General features: G+C 37.8%; 2 protein-coding genes across 2 annotated transcripts in view; one reads left to right on the top strand and one right to left on the bottom strand.

Moving 5' to 3' along the window:
- The first annotated feature begins 3,869 nt into the window (after positions 1–3,869).
- On the top strand, positions 3,870–13,322 carry LOC120106897 (AP2-like ethylene-responsive transcription factor At1g16060). The gene is made up of 5 exons (XM_039119992.1): positions 3,870–3,963; positions 10,017–10,105; positions 10,232–10,356; positions 10,742–10,818; positions 12,745–13,322. Exons 1-5 carry the CDS (start codon positions 3,870–3,872, stop codon positions 13,320–13,322), a joined length of 963 nt encoding a protein of 320 aa, XP_038975920.1.
- An 836-nt stretch (positions 13,323–14,158) lies between these two features.
- Positions 14,159–23,750, bottom strand: part of LOC120106896 — a 42,051-nt gene continuing 32,459 nt past the window's right edge. Inside the window, exon 2 of the mRNA XM_039119991.1 lies at positions 14,159–14,478. Within this exon, the coding sequence (XP_038975919.1) occupies positions 14,159–14,478 (320 nt within the window). The remainder of the gene's footprint in view (positions 14,479–23,750) is intronic.

The following is a 23,750-nucleotide window of genomic DNA, read 5'->3' as shown; positions in this document are numbered from 1 at the left end:
TCAATGTCTGCAATGAAGAGTAGCCTACGGTCATCAAGTTTCCTCTTCTCCCTAGAAAAGCGCAACCTCTTCGGTTTGTTGTAATGCCTCTCACCACGAATCTAATGATGGGAGACTACCACAAGAAACTAAGAGGAGTCGTGAGGAGCGAAGAGAGCCGTGGAATGTCTCACCTTGGCACAAGGGGGATTATGATGGCCTAAGAGCCCTCCTCAAAAGTTGGGGAGGTACACCTCGCTTACTGTTCCAAAGGCCCAGATCCTCATAGAAATCAAAGGAAGGAGCTATTTACGCCCATTACATCTGATGAAGGGTTCGATGACCAAGAGAGGCCAAAAAAAGTACTTCCATTTCCATCGAGACTGCAGCCATGACACGGAGGAGTGCATTCAACTAAGGACGAAATCAAAGCACTCATCCAGCAAGGGCAGCTAGATCAATATGTACGCCCTCGACAAAGCCAAGAAACGCATGTTTTGGCCTCTAATCCACTGCCTCAGAACCCATCGAGAATGTCTGACAGCAGGTGTCGCAGCACCATTGTAAGCGAGCTTGCCGAGGTTCCCGAGTGCCTTAGATAGCCAAACTCCTCAAAAAGATGACCATAGAGCTTCCATAAATCGTGCACGTGGGTAGGTCATCGAGCCCGGGGAACAAACCTGGTCCCATGCTCACTGACTCTAGCAAAATAAGTTCTTCAATTTTTGAATCCTCTACCTCGAGTAGCGAAGCTAAGTGCAAATCACTCCCCACCAGACTAAGCCTTTGAAGATTCTCGAAATCAGGCAATTGAGGATCTTCGGCGTATAGGTTGGGAGACCTCGACAGCGCCCCAATCTCATGGGCTTAGGACTACAACAACCTTCTCGCTTGTTATTAGTAATGTTATTGAAGTCTGAACTTATTTTCAATAAATATTCTCTCGTTGTTTATCTTTCAAATCAGATGACTATACCAATTATACTCAACTTGGGACACCCCAAGGATGTTCAGGCCGCAATAAAGGAGACACCTTGGGGACGCCTGGGGACTCCCTAAATCGAGCTCTCTTAGGATCCCTCGAAGACTCCAATCTAGAGAGAAAAGAGGCGCCGATCTTCCGAAGACCAATCCCACTCAGGTTTCCTCTAGTAGAAAATTCTAGAGATACCTCCAGGAGCATACTTTAGAGACAAACAGAGACATTAACCTCTTTAAGACTGAGCCCACTCGAATTTTCTCTGGTAGACAAACTCAGAGATACCTCCGAGAGCACACTCCAGAGACGAACAGAGGCGCTGACCTCTTGAGATAAGAAGATCGGGCCTGTTCGGATTTTCTTTAGGTAGCCAACCTTAGAGATGCCTTGGAGAGATACTCGTGAGATGAGGAAACCAAGCTTACTTGGATCTCCTCTAGTAGCCAACCCCAGAGATTCCTCGGGGGAGCATACTTTCGAGATGAGTAGACTAAGCCCACTCAAATTTTCTCTGAGTAGCCACCCAGAGATGCCATGAAAGTATACTTTCGAGATGAGAAGATCGAGCCGACTCGAATTTCCTCTGGATAGCCAACTCAGAGATGCCTCAGAAAGTGTACTCTCGAGATGGGAAGACTGAGCCCACTCCAATTTTGTCTATTACCCAACCTCAGAGATATCTTAAAGAGCACACTCCCAAGATGATAAGATCGAGCCCAATCGGATTTTCTCTAGGAGCCAGCCCTAAAGATATCTGGGGAGCATACTTCCGAGATGAGAGACCGAGCCCACTCAGATTTTTTTTAGGTAGCAACCCTAGAGATACCTTGGAGAGCATACTTTCGAGCTGAGAAGACCAACCGTGTGCCAAAGGCTCGGATGCTAATTGACCCTTTTAGGTCGAGAATGGCCCGAGCAGGAGATTGGCCGCCACGCTAAAGGCTTGGCATGCTAACCGACCCTTTAGGTCGGAAATGACCAAGCAGAAAACTAGCCCACTTGGGAGCTGGACTTTGGAAAGATTGATCAAGGAGCCCAAGGTGAACTCCACAAGTAGAAAGGTCGGTGGGCAGCCTAACCCAAATAAAAAAATAAACGATAACAAATAAAGGCCAAAGTCAGGTACTTTAGAAAATTTCTTTTTATCTATTATTTTTCAGGACATACATTAATCTCAGCTGAGATCGAGCCAAAAAGACTACGATGAAAGGTTCAAGCTCAACACAATGACCAAGACTCAATAAAAGGGGGAACAAATTGAATCCTGGTGCTCGAAAAAATCCTTTGTTTTCATTAAAATTGTAACCTTTTACACTGGCCTAGCAGAGACCAAACAAAAACAAGGTCATCAAGCTTAGCTCACTTGAACAAAATAACACAAGCAAAATAATGAGGCAGAAGACTTCATTCTTGCCCTTGCCCCCATTGTTGCTTTCATTGTGGCCCGTGTCCCCAGCTTTGCGCTATCAAGTTCACCATCTTCACCGTCATCGCCATCATCGACAGACCATTGCAGACAGATCACTGTGCTGTGCTTAGGTCCACTCTCGAAGACCACTGTGGGAGTAAAACTTGGAAGTATGATTCGATGCAAAGGGTGCTCCTGGCGAGTGAACGAGCTTGAACCAGATCGGGTCGGGCGATGGACTTGGGCCTCAAGGGGAATCGTAATGGCAAATTCTCTTATTCTAAAGGGGCCCTCGACCCTCTCCAGCAACTTCGGTGACAACAGCTAAAGAGATTCCCCCTCGTCTTCTTTTGAAATGGGCTTCGACCTCCACAAAAACTTCAGCACCGGCAACCAAAAGAGACTCCCCACTCTGCTTCCTCTGTTCAGGGAGCTTCCCTCTCCTTTGGCCTCAGCGACCTCTTCTTCGCCTTCCTCCTCTCACGAATTTGGGCGGTATCAAACTTCATGCACAAGAACTACAAAACTGAGACAGAGTCAAAAAGGAAGACGACAAGCTGATAGAGAAAAAGGTTAGGAGGAGCTTACCCATGGGGTTAGCCAGACTCAGACCGGCGTTAATAAAGTCTTCTCGGACAGTACCTTCTGAAAAACTGGAGTCTTAGATCGAGATTTCAGAAGCTTGTCCAATGCCCTCCGATCACACTAGACAACCTCGGAGGACGACTCAGGTTGGTCCGAGGTACCCTCCATGCGGTCTCGAACCCCCATGGCTACTCGATGTGGACAAAGAAAAATCTTCATTTCCACCCATAAAAGGAAGGGGATTACCTTAGGTCAACTGGCATATTTTCTAGGGAAAAGTACCACCAGCTTTTGTCCTAGGGATGCTCCTGCAGAGTGAAGCATCCTTAGAAGAGGGAAGTCGAGGCTCGGATGCCCCAGAGAAGATAAAAAGATAGAAGCCAACAAGAACCGCCAGGAGCTCGGCACCAGTTGACTCAGGACAAAGCTATAGGTCCTCATCAGCTGAACAAAAAAGAATGGAGAGGCAGCTTAGCTCGGTCCTCATAGTTTCCACATACAGGTCGAGCAAAGGAGGAGGAGATCGGATAACCCGGTCACTGGGACCGACGAGTTCGAAAAAGAACTTAGGAGGGATAAGGTGCTTGGCTCGAACGAGGTCTATCTCTTTTTATGTAAGGACAGACACCTCATGGTCTAGGCTCGGTTAGGCTCCGGACTCAGTTGAAGTTGAGATTGCCGAGCCTGGGAAGAATGGTCCGACGACCGACTCCCCTCAAGGGCACTAACCTTATGGTCGCTGATAATGAGGAAAATGAAGATGAAGAAAGAAGAGACAAGGTAGTGAGGGAGAAGACGAAAAAAGAGCCGAGAAGCCAAGGAGCGAAAGCCTACCAAATATGGAGAGACACGGAGGATGTCGAAGTCGAGATGGGGGACACCGAAACCTGAAACAAAAGATTTCGCCGGAGCACTGTCATGGTGACGTCTCAAGATAGCTTATCCAGCAATGCTTCAGAAAGACCAAACAATGCACTCAACATCTTTGACAACAGTGTCACCTTTTATCGAGGTAACCACTCGACTTCCATCACTTGAACCAGAGTGCAGGTTGGTTTCGAAAGTGGAGGGCAAGTGATGGAAGAAATATTGGGTACTTTGACCTCAGACCATATCTTTCTCTTTACCTCGGATGTAAGCCGAAGAGAACTAACCCGACACATCGAGTAGCTGACCATGCTAACATGAACTCCTTGTCCCTAGCCGGAGAGTCGATCGATCAAGGAGTCATTGACCGACAGGATAATTGGCATGAGTCGACAAGGGAGGATAGTCCAACAGTTGATAGCCTTTACAGTCTGTAGTCGTGGTGGCATCACATGCTGCAACCCCACTAGCATACTATGCTGCCACGTGGACTGACATCATACTGCGACCGTATCACCGGCCACTACCTGGCCTCATTACATGCCACGTCGGCCAAAGTAACAACAATGTGGTTTTCTTATATAAGGAGAGCAACCCGGGGGACTCATGTATGCAATATACATGCAACCTTACTCATAGAGCGACCTAACGAAATTCTCTCCCTTAATCTCCTATGCCTTGTTGTTCTAACTTAGGCATTAGAGGATCCACCACCAAAACTCTCCGTCAGCGGACTTCTTGTAGACCACGAGCAGAGGAGACCAGCACCCGATACCTTGATCAGTCTGCTCAACTCGTCTCCAGCTGATCTTAGGGTCGTCCGAGATGCACTTCCACCTCAGCCCGAATTTTGAGACAACAAGATTCGTCGAGAAACATTAGCATCCGTACGGGATGTCTTATGAGATGAGAAAGAATCTCTTCACATTTTTTTAAAGATATCACAAGATAACTTTTTAAAATATCACATGAGAATTTTAAGAGAGGAGAGAGAGATAAAGATAAAGATATCACAAGATAACTTTTTAAACTTTATCTATTCAAAAGATCTAGTTATTTAGGTATCCCAAAGTAAAGACTTACATTTAAGTAGGTATATGTTTAGTTTAATATCCAATGAGGGACTATTCTAAGAACATCAAAATTTTGAATTATATATTTTATTAATAAACCAACACTCTCTCCATTATCTCATATAGTAGGATGGTTCCTAATTGGATGGGAGTTAAGAATTAGTTGTGCTCCAGTTTGAGGATGACATTTGGGGTCACACATGATTATCAAACATTAGGGATTGGGTGTCATGCTTTTAGCCCTATCAAAATCTAATTCAGCAGTGGTGGGGATATCGATATTCTGTATGAAGATGTTTTCTTCTCCAAACCAAGTCGAGATAGATTTGTGTTCCGTACAAGTGAGCCATCATACACCCAAAATTTTTTGACTTCACCTTCTTACTTTTCGACAACTGATGGGCCTTGCTTTATCACTTTTTTTCAATGAGTAAGATATCACTTTCTCACCTCAACCATTAAGATATTGATTTAACCTTGATTGTCATGTTGATTAGGTTGTTCCAAGCACTCTGCACAAGTGTCCCCAATAGCTTGAGCTTATCGCAAGATATAATGTATATGTGAGTTTAAGCTAGGCAAGAGCACAATGATGAAATGATGCATCATTATCCTTCAATAATGCATGTTAATTAATGCGATGACCAAGTTCCAAGAGAATTGGATATTCCACCACATGCAAAAGGGAGTTGGCTTTTGGAGTTGCATGGTTTTATCCATATATAATGGGGATGCTAATGTGGATAAGCAAGCATGGATTGATATTTAACATCTGCATTTGACTTTTAAGGCATAGTGATAAGATCAAGCTATATCTAACATTACCTTCCACTCTCTTGGTAACAAATTTGTCTATATGAGAGGTTGATATGAATCTTAAACTTCTGCTAATGAGTTTTAAAGGTTGTCAAAAACTTTGTTCTCACGTGATTTGGAGGTTGAGGTTTCGGATATGCCTAATAGATCTATCATAAAAATAATTCCAATGTTTGATATTATACTTTGCTTATTTATTCTTTTTATGGAAAATTTGGCATGACTCTAAAAGGCTATGTTTTCTTTCATACTTAAGTTAGGTTTTGAATGGGTCCATGCAACCTAGGTGGCATCATTAAATGTTGTTACTTCTTAAGCATAATTTTGCACCATTTGGCAATACATTTCCATCAAAATTTAGGTAACAAAATAACTATGATTGGCATTTAATATATAATATCATGGACACAAAATTCATTTAGAAAAGGCTTGTCGTTTCAAAATAAGTGTAATTGATAGGTGGAGCACCACGACAGTTCTACGTTAATTCTATCTAAATATAATGCATTTACATTATAACTAACAATAGCAACATATAGTAGTTCTATCAAATCTTCCCAAATCAATGAGTAAATTTCTTGAGGTACTCAATTGATATCATCGACACGTGATCTACCTTCCTCGATGATTGCAAGACCACGACAATCCTACTTTTGTTGCATCAAACCTAATGCATTTATGTCACAACTAATATCAATAATGCTTAACGGTCTCTTGAATTTTTTAAATCAATGAGTGAATTTCTTCAGGTACTCAACCATGGGGACGTGATCAAGGTGAAGTATAAAGCAAAACCTATTTGGAACATAGGACAGAGACCAATGCCCATGAAGGTGTGAGGATCTTCTTTGTTGAAACAACCCTTGGAGTTTCTTTTACAAGAATATTCTCCTTTGAAGTCATTTGATCTTGTGAAGCCATTCTATACAATAACCCTAATTGGTCCAACATCTTTGATACCTAAATTTATCATTGTAAGAAGAATAGCTATGAGGGATGGAGATCGATCTATACCTTTGAGCCTCGAGAGTCTACTTATCTTCTACAAGAGGTCAGAGCAACACTACCAACAACTTTTCTTTATTATGACATAACTAATTTCTTGCGAGAATATTATAGTTAATTTGCTACTTGTTTTCACCCATGCACATAAAATATTGCTTATATAGATAATATGAAATAGTTTATATTAGGTTTTGAGGTGATAACCAAGAGTAGTGACACATCATGCCTATATTGATTATGAGAGCGAGGTTTGTAAAATCAGGTGCTACATATTGCAGGGAGAAAAAAAGAAAACAGAAAAGGACATAAAAGAGGACAAGAAATAGGAAGACGAGAAGAGAGTGAGGAGAAGAAGGGTAAGGTGAAGTGAGAAAGGAAGAGACTGATTGTTAGGAAGAAAACAAGAAAACCCAAGATGGATGACTGAGTAGGCTAGGGCTTAGTTTTATTTTCTTCTTTCTTTTTTATTATTTAATAGTTCACTCTCTTCTTACCCCATAAAACATAGTAAGAAGGGTTGTATTTTAGCTATTGAATACCAATCCAATATTTCAAAATCGAAGACTTTAATTTTTCTAAGTCGGTTCATTGACGCTATCTGTTATATATTATTGGATTGGTTTGAAACATAGTAGGTTGAGGAAGCCTGATCATAAACTGAACTTGTGAACTAATTGAGCTATTTTTAAAGAGCTTAACTTTTTGATGGTTTAGTAGAGATATATGGGTTTAAATTACTTTGATCTTACCAAGATTTAGATTACATTTGTTTGCTAGTGGAGATCTATTGTTGTGCAATGGACTATGATATCGTTCATGAATCTTGCCCTCATCCTTTCCAGATAATTCTATGATAGCTTTCATTTGGTTAGGTTTTATATAGAAGCCTTGAATGCCTCAATAGAATTAGAAATTGAAATCACTAATTTGGCTACAAGATTTTAGCAATTTAGCATAGGAGCACATGTAATGGACTTGAAGTGTCGAACTAATGAAAAATATATTACAATTCAAATCATACAAATATATACAAAAAGTAGCAGACACACGCAATGCATGCCTTAGAACCAAAATGCAAAACAAAAAAAAACAATAAATGGAAAAAATAATTAGGAAAGATATCTTCTTTTTATGTCTAGACTTGTTATTCTCTATGTAAGAGGTAAGTCTCATAGGTTTCAATGATTTTTCTTTCTAAAATATGTAAAAGAAGGTCACAAGTTGCTTTGACCTAGGAATAGCTTACTAGAATAAAAGGAAAGTAACAGAGAACTAACTAGGAAAGATTACCAAGCCTTGATTCAATTAAAGTTGGGTTACATCTATATGGGAAATTAATATATAAATTATGTACTAATACTGTATAAAGCAAATCAGAGGTCACCAAGAAAGAAAACACCTCTCTACCAATCTTTTATGTTTTACCATGCCTCAACATGCCTATCAAGATAGTCATGCTAGAGAATCCAAAACCATAAATATCCAAGAGAATGAAATGTAAAGCACACATTCATAAATAGATTATAACTTTATTAATGCATTTAAGTGATTAATGCTTATAATAAATAGTTAAGTAAGTTTGACTTGCTTTCAAACAAGCAATATGATCTTCATATGCAATCCATGTTAAGTTGCATTTACTTGAACACATGACTTGATAATGACCATTGTGTTACCAATCACCTTTGGATAGTTATTGCTCACTAATTGTCCTCATGGTCATATAACTAGCAAAGGAAATTCATGTGGTCAGCATCGTGAGACCCATTTCAAAGAGATGGAAACAACTATGCAACTAGACATCTTGAAGATTACTACTTTTAGGAAGTTACTAATTATGAACCAACTAACTAAATAAGGAATTGCATTAACATCTTTAGTTTCAAAATTTATTAAGTAACGTTTGCTGATGGTACAAACTAACTTCAGTTGGATATAGTTGTCTTATTTGTTTGTAATTTATATGTACATTTAACACACCCCCACACACACATACATACATACATTAATTGAGACATTATTATTTTGAACTTTGGCTTTCTATTATTTTCACACTACAAGTGCAACTTTCTCAATTCATAGGGTTGAGAATTGATATAACAAATAATATTAAGCATATGCTTCATGAATCATACTATGAATGCTTTTTTTTTTAAAAAATGACGAGTCTACATATTTACATGAATGCTTAAATAGAAGTAAAAAGTGAGGGAGAAGTATATCATTTACACCCTTAGTTTTAAGAAATCTATACTTAAGATATTACCCACATGATGAATTGAATGATAACGTTAAACAACTTTCATCTCCCATTCAACCAAGTTGCCACCTATTCATGTTATTAGAACTCTTGTGGTAGGAGTAGAGTTGTACATGAACTCTTCCATTGTCGGTTAAGAGATAGGCTCTATAGAAAAATAATTAAGTGAATAAGTTTTGCAGAGAAACAACCTTTGGAAGAATGAGAAACTTTTTGGACAAGTGTGTTAGGAAACTAATGAATGCTCAACCTCGAGCAACTCTCTCCCTTGCTTGTCCTCTATATAAATTAAACTTACTAGTAAACTACTTTTAGGAGAAAGAAAGGAAAAAAAAATAGGATAGAAGACGACCACCTCAATCATATACATCTATATGGAGAGTTCTCCTACACTACCTACTTTTCATTTATCCAACTCTTCCTCTTCTCATATGATGCCATCTTCAATGGTTTCAACAAACACAATCCATCCTCACAGATCTAGAACTAAGCACATTGATCAAGAATACAATGTCAAGAATTCTCATGTTGGTGACAATGATAGAAAGAGGACCTCCATCTATAGAGGGGTCACCAGGTTAGAAAGCTACATAAAGTATTTTGAATGTGATTTTTTTTACTAACTCTAAAAATATGTCAATAGGCATAAAAGGACACGAAAGTATGAAGCCAATTGTGGGACAAAGATGGTTTGAACAACAACCAAAACAAAAGGGGAAACATGGTAAAAAATCAAACCACAAAATGAAGAGAGAGAGAGAGAGAGAGAGGATATTTTTCATAAATTTTTGATAACAATGTTTATTTCTTTAACTTGTTATTTTGTGACTATTTTGTGCTAATTGTTCTCATATGATGGCCACCTGATGATGATCTAAATTCCTGATCTTTTTGTCCTAAACTTAGTTTATTTGGGTAAGTCCTTAGCCTTTCTTTCAACAATATCATGTTAATTTATATATATATATATATAATATTAACTATTATTGCATGGAATAAAATAAAATTTATTAAATTGAATTTCTGATTGGTGATGCGATATAGGAGCATTTGATGATGAAGAGACGGCTGCTCATGTCTACGATCTTGCTGCTCTAAAATATTGGGGTCCTAAAACTATTCTCAATTTTCCTGTAAGTTTTTTATCATATATAAAATTATTCTAAACCCCTTTTTGTGTTGGTAACCTATGTTCAAGGAATTAAGAATTTCCTTTGTTTTGAATAATATTTTCTTATTGAGCTTCCCTAATGGTATAGGCAAACATGTATTTAAAGGAGTATCATGAAATGCAGAGCATATCAAAAGAGGAGTATATAGCTTTTCTTCGACATCATGGCAATGAATTTGCTAAGGACACATCGGAATATCATGGGGTTGAACAGTAAGTTCTATTGATTACATTTTTTTTACTTTAGGCCTTACATTGTACACGTAATTACATGAAACATATAATTCTAAATTTGAATATTTGGATTTACTTCATAAGACTAGTTATAATTAGTTATAATTATAGAATAATATTTCTGTTTAAGTACGTAATAATTGCAAATTGATTTTATTATGGTAGTTTTATGTAGCTTTAATTGATTAATATTTGCACTTTGGATATTTGGACCTCCAATGGAAAAGTTGATCTTTGTTGTAGTTTCCAATATGACAAATTGTAACACGAGAAATTATGTAATAATATTTTTTTTTATTTTTTATTTTATGATATCTTAGATCTAATAGTTATCTTCTCATCCATGTTGCTGGGATTTGGGCAGGCACTACAAAAGTGTGGGATGGGAGGCTAGAATTGGAGGCATCTCGAACAACAAGTACAATTACCTTGAGATATACGGTATGCATTTTCTTTCATATTTTGACCAATTTTAGTATAAACATCTTGAAAAATATATCTATATAACTAGTTTCTATTAATTTTTTTGCCACAATATAGAACCATTTGATATTTGCTAGAATGATGAAGGCATTACATGTCGGGATCGTATGTATTAAATATGCATATGAGGGCATTGCAATCTAGGATGACGACATTTATTAAGAGATATTGCCACTACATAACCACTTTAAGATTTATTTGGTTGCGGTATGCGAGATTATAGGATAATCTAATAATTTCTAAAAATTATTTATCTAGAAAAATGATCGCAAGAAAAAAAAATAAATTTTACTATATTTGGTTGGTAGAAAAACTACTTTGAAAAATAACACCAAAAAAAGATTACTATATTTGGTTGGAGGTAATTTTATATAAAAATATTGCCAAATTTTTAAAAAATACTTTAGAGAACACAATTCAAGCAATGTTTTTTTATTTAGTTCATTTGTTGGCCATTTGTGGTCTATTTATATGAAGTCTCTCAATATGGGACATTTCAATGAAAATACATTTACATGAGTTAATAATATTTTTAATTAATTATATATATTAAAAATATATTTATTACCATAAATAAATTTTAATGTATTTTTTATATTCATAAATATATATTATAAGTTTTATAAATATATTTATTAGAAAATAAATATTTAATTACTAATAATTACAAAATTATATTTATTAATAATTAATAAATATTTCTTAATTATTTTTATAAAATTATTTATATATTAATTGTATTATTATTTATAAATAATGTTATTAGTATTTTAATATATTAATTATAAAGGTAATATATAGTTGATATATTATTATTAATATATTATAGTGAATAAATTGACTACAAATATAAATAAATAATATAACTATAATTATGTATCTATAAATATAAATTATTTTAATATATATAATATATTTGTATTTATTATAATTAATAAACATGATAAATATATTGATTCTAATATATATTTAGTAAATATTAATATAATTAATATAATAATTATATAATGATAATTTTAGATTATTTTTGCTCAGTAATCTAGTTTGGAAAAAAAAATACCACCCTCCCTAGTGGTATTTATTTTTCCTTTCTCTCAATATAATAGGTACGAGATCTATATTTATGTTATCATCGTTTTCATTTCTTTTCATATCAAAATGAAATCTTAATACAGAATTTATTTTTCCATACTAGATTATCTCCAACCAAGTGAACCTTATTAAAAAAGATGCGGTGAAAAGTTCAAACATATCAGTAAAGACAATTATAATAAGCTATATTTATCAACCATCCTCTTGCTCCCTTGGAACATATTCATATTCGATGCAATGATATATAGTTAAAACTCTAGGCACATATGGTTCTTCATGCGCCAGTGAAAGAATAAAAGCACGCCCCTTAGTGCAATTTCCAAAAAATATTATTTTTTAAACTTATTTCAATAGCTTTTTTAGATAATAAAAATCATTTTATTATTTTTGCTTCTTTAAGATTATATTTGCTGTCCAACAAGTTGGCACAATTATCAATTGTTTCAATGGACAAGAACAACTATATATGCTAATGTCTTCTATTTCTCTCTCCACCCTTAACAGTAAAAGAAAATAGCCTTGTAGTGCATCAATGATGGAATTGAGTAGATTTGTTCTTTTCCTGTTTTCCATTACATGCCCTTGACCTCCATATCCCCCACCAAGACCACTTTTTCCCTTTCCTAGCCATTTATTCTATAATGTCATTTTATTCCCTACAGCCAACAATTCCTTAAGTGTTGAACAAGCATGATATTGTTTTTGCTTAAGCTCTATCAAAGGCTTATTGCTCTTCAGGCATCAAGGATTGACTAGTTCAAAGTCTCATAGCAAATATTTTTCTTTATACAGCCAATGAAGAGGAGGCAACTCGTGCCTATGACTTTGCTGCCATTGAGCACAGTGGCTCGGATGTAACAACCAACTTTCCAATTAGTCACTACCTTCAACAAGCACCACAAATATTAGAAGTCCAACAATTTTCTCAGCTGGAGGTATCCCAGGAGGTTAATTCGATGCCCCATTTCTTATCGTCGATAGAACCACAACCAGAGGGCCACTTGCAGGTATCCTTTGAAGATCCTACTAACTTGTTTCCTCCCCTTCCTTTTGGTGATCCAATGGTGGAACCTGAAGCCACCACCATGGCTGCAGTCCTCTGTGGTGCATCAGATAGTCCTCAAAGTTTCACTGGTCGTATCTTCGAACCGTACATGGTTGATAACAATACAGCAGATTTGTTTGATGACTCGTATCTCAATGGACCCTTTGAGGAGAACTTTGAAAATCTCTTCATGGAGCTTGAACACATCGAAGGAAACCTAGGAGGAGAAGGTGATCCTAATGGTGGAAGCAAGCACAATGTTGATGGCAATATGGAGAGATCAAATGAGGCTGCCAAGGACCAAGGAGGTGGTGGGACATATTAAGGATGTCATGGAGTGTCCTAAGGTAGTGGAGAAGATGCCTGCTCCTTCTCCCAGCACTTCATTGACTCTTAGTGGAAATGTTATTATTTTTTTTGTGTACTAATTGTTTTCATACCTAAGCACAGGGCATTTTGCTGGTGTTTGTGCTCACGTACAAAGTTTTGTGTGTATACGTGCATGTGGGACGTGAAAAGGGGGGGGGGGGGGGGAGGGAGATGTTGCAAATAAAAAGGATAAATGGATGAATAATCATTCATAACAAGAGAAGAATATGGATAAAACAGGTTACAAGCTCAAGCTATCTTATATATCAAATAGTTTAGTAATCACAATTTGCCCTTAACCATCTACCACATGGTCTATTTATATTAGTCTAAGTATTAATCATGCGCCAACTTGCTAAGCACTAATTACAATTTCCAAACCCAAAATAAATGCAATCACAACTTACTAAGCATCCATTACAATTTTCAAACCTAAAATAAATGCAAACACAACTTAACTAAACACAACTTACTAAAAATACAACTTACTAAGCACCCATTACAATTTTCAAACCCAAAATAAATGCAAAAACAACTTACTAAAAATTAAAGAGATAAGACTTTGACTTCTTGACCAAAGGTAGCTTCTTCTGCACTGTATCATTCTCCCCAGGTGAGAAAGAACTCATCATCGAGTTTTCATCCAAACTTGCTATGATACGCCAATATGTGATGCATATAAAATGCAAGAGGAATGCAGAATCTAAACCCATAATTCAATTGGACTTGCAAAAATGTCATGCCCATCTTTTGCCAATAAATTTCAAAGTCTAATAATGCCCTAGACTGTGATCAAAGATCCTTGAGAATATCATCTTCATTTGAAAGTGCTATAAATATCTCTTCTTGACATACGATCTTTGGATTGTTATCAAGGAAATCACTCTTTCTGAAATCAAACAAACCCTTCAAGCATTTGAACTCATGATTTCTAAAAGATGGAGTTTGGAGCCACATCATCTTGTTGAAATAATCTTTAAGCTCTTTGAAGCATAGTTCTCCACAAGTCTTACGAAAGCCTTCATTGAAAAGATCTACTCCTTGAGAAGGGAGTAACACCAATTCCTTACTCTCATCCAAGACAACAACATTAGTATCATGATAAATTTCTTCTAATGACAAAGACAAATGCTGTGAGAACATTAGACCGTAATTCCAAATCTGTTCTTCATCCGGATAAACATCATATACTGGTGGAGAATCTCAGTCCACACAACATTCTCCTTTCTTAATGTCACAAATATTTTCTTGAAGATTGAAAAAATTTGAACCATACCAAACTTCATTTGAATCAAACCTTAGAGTTGTAAGCACCCCATGGACCATAAGACTTTCACCATCTTCTGGTTCAACCTCCACATGCTCAATGTCACCTTCTTCATCATACACGGCTGTTTTGAGCTATCAAAGCCTTCTTCTTTCATAAGATTTATATGAACATCAACCTGTTTCTTTGGGAAAGTGTAGTGATAATGACCAACCTCTCCACACTTGAAATAAGAATTAGATTTATTGCCAAAATTATGGGAATTTGAATTAGTACCCTTACCATGAGAAGGGTCTCCTTTGGAAGATGGGTAAAGATTTTGTACCTCCACAAATTTCTTCCTCCTATTACAAGCGAGCTTAGCCTCTACTTTCAAGGCTGGTTGATATACATCATTGAGTTTTCATAATCAATGCATTTCTACTTCATCCTAAATTAGAATTTTTAGACCTCCAACATACCTCACCACAAGTTGTTCTTCGGATTCTTGAAGATCATTGTGAGCCATTAACTTGTAGAATTCTTCAGTGTAATTAATTACACTTCTAGACTCTTAACGAAAATTGTTAAATTGAGAAAAGGCCATTTGAGCAAAATCCACTGGAAGTAATTTCTCCTTAAGCCTAGTTTCATTTTCTGCCAAGAAGAAATCTTAAGTTTTCCTTTGCGAAGCCGCATCTCTTGAACTCTATCGCACCATGCTGAAGCATAACATTGAAGCCTTGTAGCAACAAGCTTCACTCTTTGAATATCTGGTGTCTTCTTGCATTCAAATTTTTTTTCAATGGCACTAAGCCATTCAAGAAACTCTTTGGGTTGAAGGCGATCATGGAATTCCTTTAAATCAATCATCAAAGTGTCAGAATCACGATAGAACGTCCTTTCCAATTGTTCTCCATGATTGGCAAATGGATTCACATCAGATTCATCACTAGAAGATCCATGGCGTGAACCACCTCGCTCACTATGAGCTTCTCAACACTCAAGACGCAAAGTAAGTTCCTTGACTTGTCTTTGAAGTGCTTGAAGTTCATCATCCCTTTTATCCCTCGTTTGGTTGCCACGTTGTCCTCTACCTCCTCGTGCCGCCATGAGAAAGAAGGGAATAATCCAAGAGCGTAATCATAAGCTCTGATACCAAATGATGAGAGGATGGGGGGGTAGTGTTGAGTTACGCCCCGTGCGATGCGACGTTCGCAGCAAAATCTCGCATGGAATGTCGTTCATCGTATGAATACGCCACAGATCGTGGAGTTCAAAAAATTTTCTGGATTCAAATCCAGAAAACCTTTGAACTCATGAGGGATGGAAGATTAGGATCTGAAGGAGGTTGATTAATTATCATAAAAACTGAAACAAAAATTAGAAGCAAAGATTTGAAAATTCTATCTTCAACTTTGTGCGGGTGGATAAACACTGCAGCCTAATGATCTTTGGAGGTTCCTGTTGGAGCCGCACAAGCGTCCGACCTCTACAGGTATCTACACGAGGACTCGACTATCTAAGATCAGATCTCACTGGAGTGCTAGCTCCTTGCAGAGACCTCTCATGACTATCAATAATGATTAGAAGAAGATTATCAATATAACTCCTTGAAGAAAAACTCTTTCTTCTTCAACCTTGCTCACGATGGAGGAGGAAAAGGAGGAAGCGTTGCACTGTGGATCTTCCTTGCCTTGATACTGTGGAAGAAGAGGATGAAGAGGGCCTCTTGCTGCCGTGGACAAGGGAGAAAGAAGACTTAGGTGTGGGAAGGAGAGAACCCTTCTTTCCTTTGGCGTGATGGCTCTCTTCTTAGGTTCTCTTCTCTCGCTTCCAACGCAACCTTGGAAGAGGAAGAAGGAGGGGCCCCTTACTGCCGTGGGAGAAGAGGAGGAGAGGGAGAGGGAGAAGGCATGGAGGAGGAGAGATGAAGCCAATGAATTCATATCACACACCTCCAATGCATCCTCTTTTATAATTGGTGGCTTAAGATTTTTCAAGGCATATCATGACAAGAGATAAACTCTTCCTTGCCGCCCACCCTTGGATTAATGCCAAGTGTCCATGGCACCATGATCAAGAGGATTAGAATCCTCTTAGGTGGCGCCTCAAATCAATGCATGATATGTGTCCTTGGATCAAGATATTAGAGCCTAATCACATTGGGCTTGAACCTCTTTCATAGCGCCATGGTTGAATCCTAATCACATTAGGACTTAGGCTAACTCCTAATCATATTAGGAGAATTAGATGGGGCGCCATGCATCCTACAATGCCATGTGTGTTGCCCAAGGAGACAACCTAAGGAGGGGGGGTGGGGTGAATTGGGTTTTAAGTAATTACTGATCAATTAAAAATAAGTTGAATGATTAACTAAATCTATTGCAAGTATATTAGTTAGATCACTAGATGCAATGAGTGAAGAGAGTGTAAGAGACAAAGTCCAATACAAACACAGAAAGATTTATAGTGGTTCGGAGCCAACTCTTGCTCCTACGTCCACTCCCCAAGCCGCACTTGGGAGTTCACTAGAATTTCTAGGATTACAGCCGGTTGTTTTACAAGCTCACAACCCAACTTATTGTTTTCACGAGGTCACAACGAACTCGGTCGGTTTTGATAGGCTCACCGACTAAAACCACTTAATTATTTTTTTGGGTTCACAATCAAATCCAGTTGGTTTTTTCTGGTTCACCAACCACCACCTTACACCATTGATTTTATCTTTAGCTCACCAACAAACCTTACAACCCTTGAATCAAGTACAAGACCAAGAGTTTAAGATTTACAAAGAAAGCTTCTAAAAAGCAGATATGAGACAATATAAGTAAACTTGAGTTAGAAGCCCTCAAACAGATTTAAGATGAAGAAGTGGGGGCTTCTCGATTTCTGAGTCTCCTCTTGAATGTTCCGAAGTATGGAGGACAGTAGTAGAGCCTTGAATGCGAAGGAAGCATTTTGGATTGAGTTAAATGCACTTCTTCCTTCTTTTGCTTGGATTCACTCTACGGAAGCTCTTGATAGTTGAAATGCTTTAATGCTCAGATGGAATAGCTCTCTTGTTGTCTACTACTATTCACTCTGGTTATTTAAGTGATTCCTTTCGAAAACTAGCCGTTAGAGAGTGATTTGGAGCCGTTCTGATCCGTCTGCATAATCTGATAATGTATCCGTTGAGATTGGAGTCGACTCATGCGATCTGGAGTCGACTCGCGCTTTACTGAAGACGACTCGCTCGCTATTCCAGATTTGAATTAAAGTGCATGCCTTGTCCTGGGGTCGACTCGGACCAAACTAGAGTCGACTCGCAAACAGCTGGAGACGACTCGGGCACTTAGGGATCGGCTCGTTCTCAGGGTTCCAAAAACTCAACTTTTTGTTTTTCTTCTTTGAGTCGACTCGGGTTTATTTGGAGTCGACTCGGCTGACTTGAGAGGCGACTTGATATTTTCGGAAGACGACTAGTTCTCAGAGACCGAAAAATTGATTCTCTATCTTTTGAACATTTCTGCCTTGGAGTCGACTCGGACCTTACTGGAGTCGACTCGACTATCTTGGGGGTCGACTCTGCAACACTTGGAGTCGACTCGAACCTTTCTGCCTTTCAGACTGCTTTCCTCTGTAAGTTGACTTAGACGTACTGGAAGTCGACTCGCCAAGAATCGGAGTCGACTCGCAACCTTTTGGAGTCGACTCGGTAACAGGGTCTAAAATCCATCGTTCTGTCTTTCTGTCTGTTACCCTTTGGAGTCGACTCGGGACCATCTGGAGTCGACTCGCCAAGCATCAGAGTCGACTCGCAACCTTTTGGAATCGACACGCTGATAGGATCTGAAAACCATCATTCTGTCTTTCTGTCTGTTCTCAGTCAGAGTCGACTCGAGCTTGTGCCAGAACCTTTAAACCACCCAGAATCGACTCGCAAGGTTCCGGAGTTGACTCGTGATGCAGATTTTGATTCAAATTGAGTCCAATACTTAGCTAAATAACTTTGAACCAAAGATCGACGCACTTAAACAGAAATTTACATATATTTTTTTGAAACACTAGATTGAATTCATTAGAACAACATAAGATATACTCAAAATGCTTTGTGCTCATCAAAATCAATTAGGAAATACTCAGTTACTCCACAATCTCCCCCTTTTTGATGATGACAAAACATTGAGTATTTGTAAAGTGAATTACCCATTCAAAGAATGATTCATAGATAAAGTTTTGAAATGAATTCAAATGTCTGGTCATTTAGTGTATCCAAAATTGAAAGGTATGAGTCAATATACTTTGAAATTAAAGCTTTTCCTTTCATTTGGAATTATATAAGCCTTCAAATCATACAATCAATTATTTGACTTATATTATTTTAATTAATTTGCTTTCTTAGAATTTCAGATTCTTTCCCTCAACATGTGCATTCAGTTTTGTTTGAACTTTGTTCAAGTTTTCTTAAATTTCTTTTAATGCTGTTAACTTGAACTTAAGTTCTTAATTATAGAAAGAAAAATCTGACAATTTGTTCTTTAATATGATTCAACTAATCTCCGAATAGATTCTGGAGATTACTCCTTGAGGAGCCCCAACGGAGGAATAATGAACCTTGAGATATCGAATCCACTAAGAACAAATCATATTTTGCTTAAAAATTTTCTTGTTTAGTGATTCCCTTTACTTGCAATTATATCATATTTTTCCAACGGAGGAATAATGAACCTCGAGATATCGAATCCACTAAGAACGAATCACATTTTGCTTAAAAATTTTCTTGTTTAGTGATTCCCTTTACTTGCAATTATATCATATTTTCTTTCCCTTTTTGTCATCATAGCAAAAAGGTGAAGTATATAAAAAAATCAATGTAGACAATGCTCATAACACAATACTTATAACACAGAAAGCACAATGTACACAAGTTTTTAGAAAAAGACTTCAATTCATTGTAAGTATTACAAAATTTGAGTACAATGATTGAAAGTCCAAAAGGACTTTAAATGATAATAAAACAAAATACAAGTCTAAGGACGTCTAGAAGAAGAAGATGAAGCTCCTATATTTCTGCGCTGACACTGCAAAAGCAAACTAACTCCTTCAGAGACATTCCCCAGTTGCACAATTATTTATGAAGTAGTCCTAGCTTGAGTCTGGGTCAGTTGGGTTACGCTTTTGTTGATTGTATCAAGCTTGTCTATCACTGCGTTTGCAACCCTTTCTGCTCCTTGATTCAGGTTTAGTAGCTCGGACCTCACCGAGTCTTGCATTTGTTTGGTAGCTTCCTGAATTTCGGAGAATCTTATATACTGACCCTGAACTAGACTCCTTAGATTAGATAGCTCCTCCTTGACTTCGGCTACCATGACAGACTTTGCTACTGTGGAGGGGGTCAACTCAGTGGAGGGAGTACTGGTGGTTCCTCTGAGTTTCCTCACAATGTCATCCCTCAAAGCTCTAAGCTGCTCAGAACTAATTCTGACCTCTACAGGCTGCTGAGGTGGTGGCACTGTGGACGAAGGTCCAGTAGAGGACGAGGGGCCGGCAGTGGATGAGGGGCCAGCTATGGATGGGAAGGTGGAAGGATCTGTGGAGATGTCCTGGTCATGATAAGAGATGGGAGAATGAGGAGTAGTGGGGTCAGATGGTATGGAGGTAGAGGATTTCCTAACCTATGTCCCCTCAACCTTATGGAACCCCATTCGGTGGAGAGTCCCCTCGCCCATATGTTTAGTGAAATGGAGTGAACGAGAGGGTTCCTCCTCAGGGATAGGAATCTCTAACTCCCTAAATATCAGTATGAAGAGCATACCGTAGGGAAGACTCAATCTAGGTTTGTCTAAGGGTTCACTAATATAACTATAAATGAGTTTTGGGAAGTTGAGAGGAACGTCATGTAAGATATAAAACATTAATGCTAGGTCTTTTTCTGAAATGAAATCAAATCTACCGATTTTGGAAAAGAGGGTGCGAGAGATGATACTAAGGAGGAGGTGCATTTCAGTGGAGAGCTGATTTGCAAAAATCTCCTCAATGGACAATTGGGGTACTCTTCCTAGGATGGCCGTAAGTGCCTCAGACCTATCGGTGGGGTGAGTGGGAGCTATCCCCTCTCAAGAGAGGTGGAGGACTCGTGCAATGAGGTCTTCCGAAATGCAAATAGGAGTGTTGGCTACCCTCCCTTGAATACTACCGCCACCTCGTGTGACGGTGCCATAGAATTCCCGAACTAACCTGGGATAGGTAGGAAGGTAAAGGGAACAAAAATACTCTAGGCCTTGAACCCTAAGACGATGCCCTAGAGTAAACCCTTCACGGAAGAGGAAGTCAAAATCGACCTTCCTTCCGGTAGAGACGACCCTCTCGGTGCACGAACGCAAGGGAATCGACCTAGGCGGAGAGAGAACCGGAGGTGGTGACCTCACGGGTTCATTCCGCGCCTTGGACTGTCTCTTGGCGCCGCTCGCTGCAAGGGGTCTCTTCTGGCTAGGGACAACAACTTTCCTAGGCATCTTAACCTACCCTAAGATGGAGAGGCGTGAAAAGGGATGAAAAACCGAAGGAGAAAGGGGAGAGAGAGGACGGAGACGATCGAGGGAGACGACTCGAGAATTTTGGAACAGTGACGGTCGAAAAGAAAGATTGAGAAAAATCATTTTGTTTAGGGTTAAAAGATGGATTCCCGACCTCGAGTCGATTCCTGTAAATTCGCGACTCGACTCGACCACGAGTCGACTCTCAGAATCATCCGAGTCGACTCCTATATGAGTCGACTCTCAGAAATATCCGAGTCGACTCGAGCTCTGGCACACACCTAAATCTAAGTTAGAACCGTGCCAAAGGAGAGAGAACTAGGAAACTTTAGATCTTAAAAAATGATTTGATGATCACAAATGTGGAATACTATATCAAACATAACTTAATGATCTAGATCTGTGAATGAGAGACAAGAATCAAAGAAATGGATCAATTACTCCTAAACCTCTTCTAAGAACACAAAATCGATCTTTACTTAATAGTTTTGTGAAGATGTCAGCAAGTTGATCATCAGTACAAACAAATTCAAGCATTACATCAGCATTTAACACATGATTTCTTATGAAGTGATGTCTTATCTCAATATGTTTAGTTCTTGAATGCTGAATTAGATTTTTAGTTAGATTTATGGCACTTGTATTATCACAATTTATGAAAATCTTATCTTGTTTAATGCCATAACCTTCAAGTTGTTCTTGATCCATAAAATTTGAGCACAACAACTTCCGGCAGCAACATATTCGGCTTCTGCCGTAGATAGTAAAACCGAGTTTTGTTTCTTACTAAACCATGAGATTAAATTTTTTCCTAAAAATTGACATGATCTGCTGGTGCTTTTTCTATCAAGTTTACAACCAGCAAAATCAGAATCAGCGTACCCTATTAAGTCTATGTTTGATTCTTTAGAGTACCATAACCCTATATCTTTCGTTCCTATTAGATACTTAAAGATTCTTTTAACTGCAATTAGATGCGATTCCTTAGGATTAGACTGATATCTAGCACACATACATTCACTAAACATGATATCAGATCTACTTGCTGTAAGATATAATAATGATCCGATCATACCTCTATACAGCTTTTGATCTACTGACTTACCTGGTTCATCTTTGTCTAGTTTGCATGATGAGCTCATGGGAGTGCCAATTGACTTGTTTCCATCCATATCAAATTTCTTTAGCATTTTCTTGATGTACTTAGCTTGATTGATGAAAATTCCTTCCTTAGATTGTTTGATTTGAAGTCCAAGAAAGTAGTTCAATTCTTCCATCATGCTCATCTGAAATTCACTTTGCATCAATTCAGCAAACTCTTCGCAAAGATGATTGTTAGTAGCACCGAAAATAATATCATCTACATAAATATGCACTACTGACATATCTTTGTTTTTTTTTTTTCAAAAACAAGATTGTATCAACATTCCCTCTAGAACATTCATGGTCTAATAGAAATTTGCTAAGTCTTTCATACCATGCTCTAGGGCTTTGTTTTAGACCATAAAGTGCTTTATTTAGTTTGTAAACATGGTTGGGGTATTGATAATTTTCAAAACTAGGAGGTTGTTCTACATAGACCTCCTCATTAATATACCCATTTAAGAAAGCACATTTTTCATCCATTTGAAATAATTTGAAGTTTTTAAAACATGCAAATGCTAGTAACAGTCTAATTGCTTCGAGTCTAGCCACAAGAGCAAAGATCTCATCAAATCTATACCTTCTTCTTGATTATATCCCTTTGCCACTAGTCTAGCCTTGTTCCTAACCACAATTCCATTTTCATCAAGCTTATTTTTGTACACCCATTTAGTTCTAATTATAGAATATTCAGAGGATCTTTCGACTAAGTTCCATATATTGTTTCTTGTAAATTGGTTAAGTTCCTCTTGCATAGTGTTTATCCAATTTACATCATTTTCAACTTCTTCAATATTTTTAGGTTCTAAATGTGATACAAATGCAAGATGATTACTTAAGTTCCTAAAAGAGGCTCTAGTTCTAACATGTTGAGATGGATCATCTAAGATTAACTCTTTAGGGTAACCGTGAGCATACCTCCAAGCCTTTGTAAGCCCATGTTCAGCAATTACCTCTTGGCTTGTTGAAGTCTCTTCAATTTGCTTCGGTTCATCCTCTTGCAAAGTCATATCATCCATATTTTCCTCAAGTATCCCTGCATCATCATCAAAAGCTACTCTCTTGCTAGAGGAAGCATCATTAGTCTCATCAAAAACAACATGAATAGATTCTTCAATAACAAGAGTTTTTTTGTTGAAGATTCTATATGCCCTACTTGATGTAGAATATTCCAAAAAGATACCTTCATCAGATTTGTAATCAAATTTACCTAAGTTATCTTTGCCATTATTATGAATGAAACACCTACAACCGAAAATATGAAAGTAGTTTATTTTGGGCTTTCTATCTCTCCAAAGTTCATAAGGTGTTTTCTTTATAATTGATCTAAAAAGAACTCTATTTAGAATATAACATGATGCGTTAATAGATTCACCCCAAACATACTTTGGAAGATCACTTTTACACAACATGGTCCTAGCCATTTCCTTTAGGGTTCTATTCTTTCTTTCCACCACTCCATTTTGTTGTGGAG

This window comes from Phoenix dactylifera, unplaced genomic scaffold (assembly GCF_009389715.1).
Source record: "Phoenix dactylifera cultivar Barhee BC4 unplaced genomic scaffold, palm_55x_up_171113_PBpolish2nd_filt_p 000675F, whole genome shotgun sequence".
In the NCBI taxonomy this organism is placed as follows: domain Eukaryota; kingdom Viridiplantae; phylum Streptophyta; class Magnoliopsida; order Arecales; family Arecaceae; genus Phoenix; species Phoenix dactylifera.
This window is presented reverse-complemented; position numbering and strand designations above follow the sequence as displayed.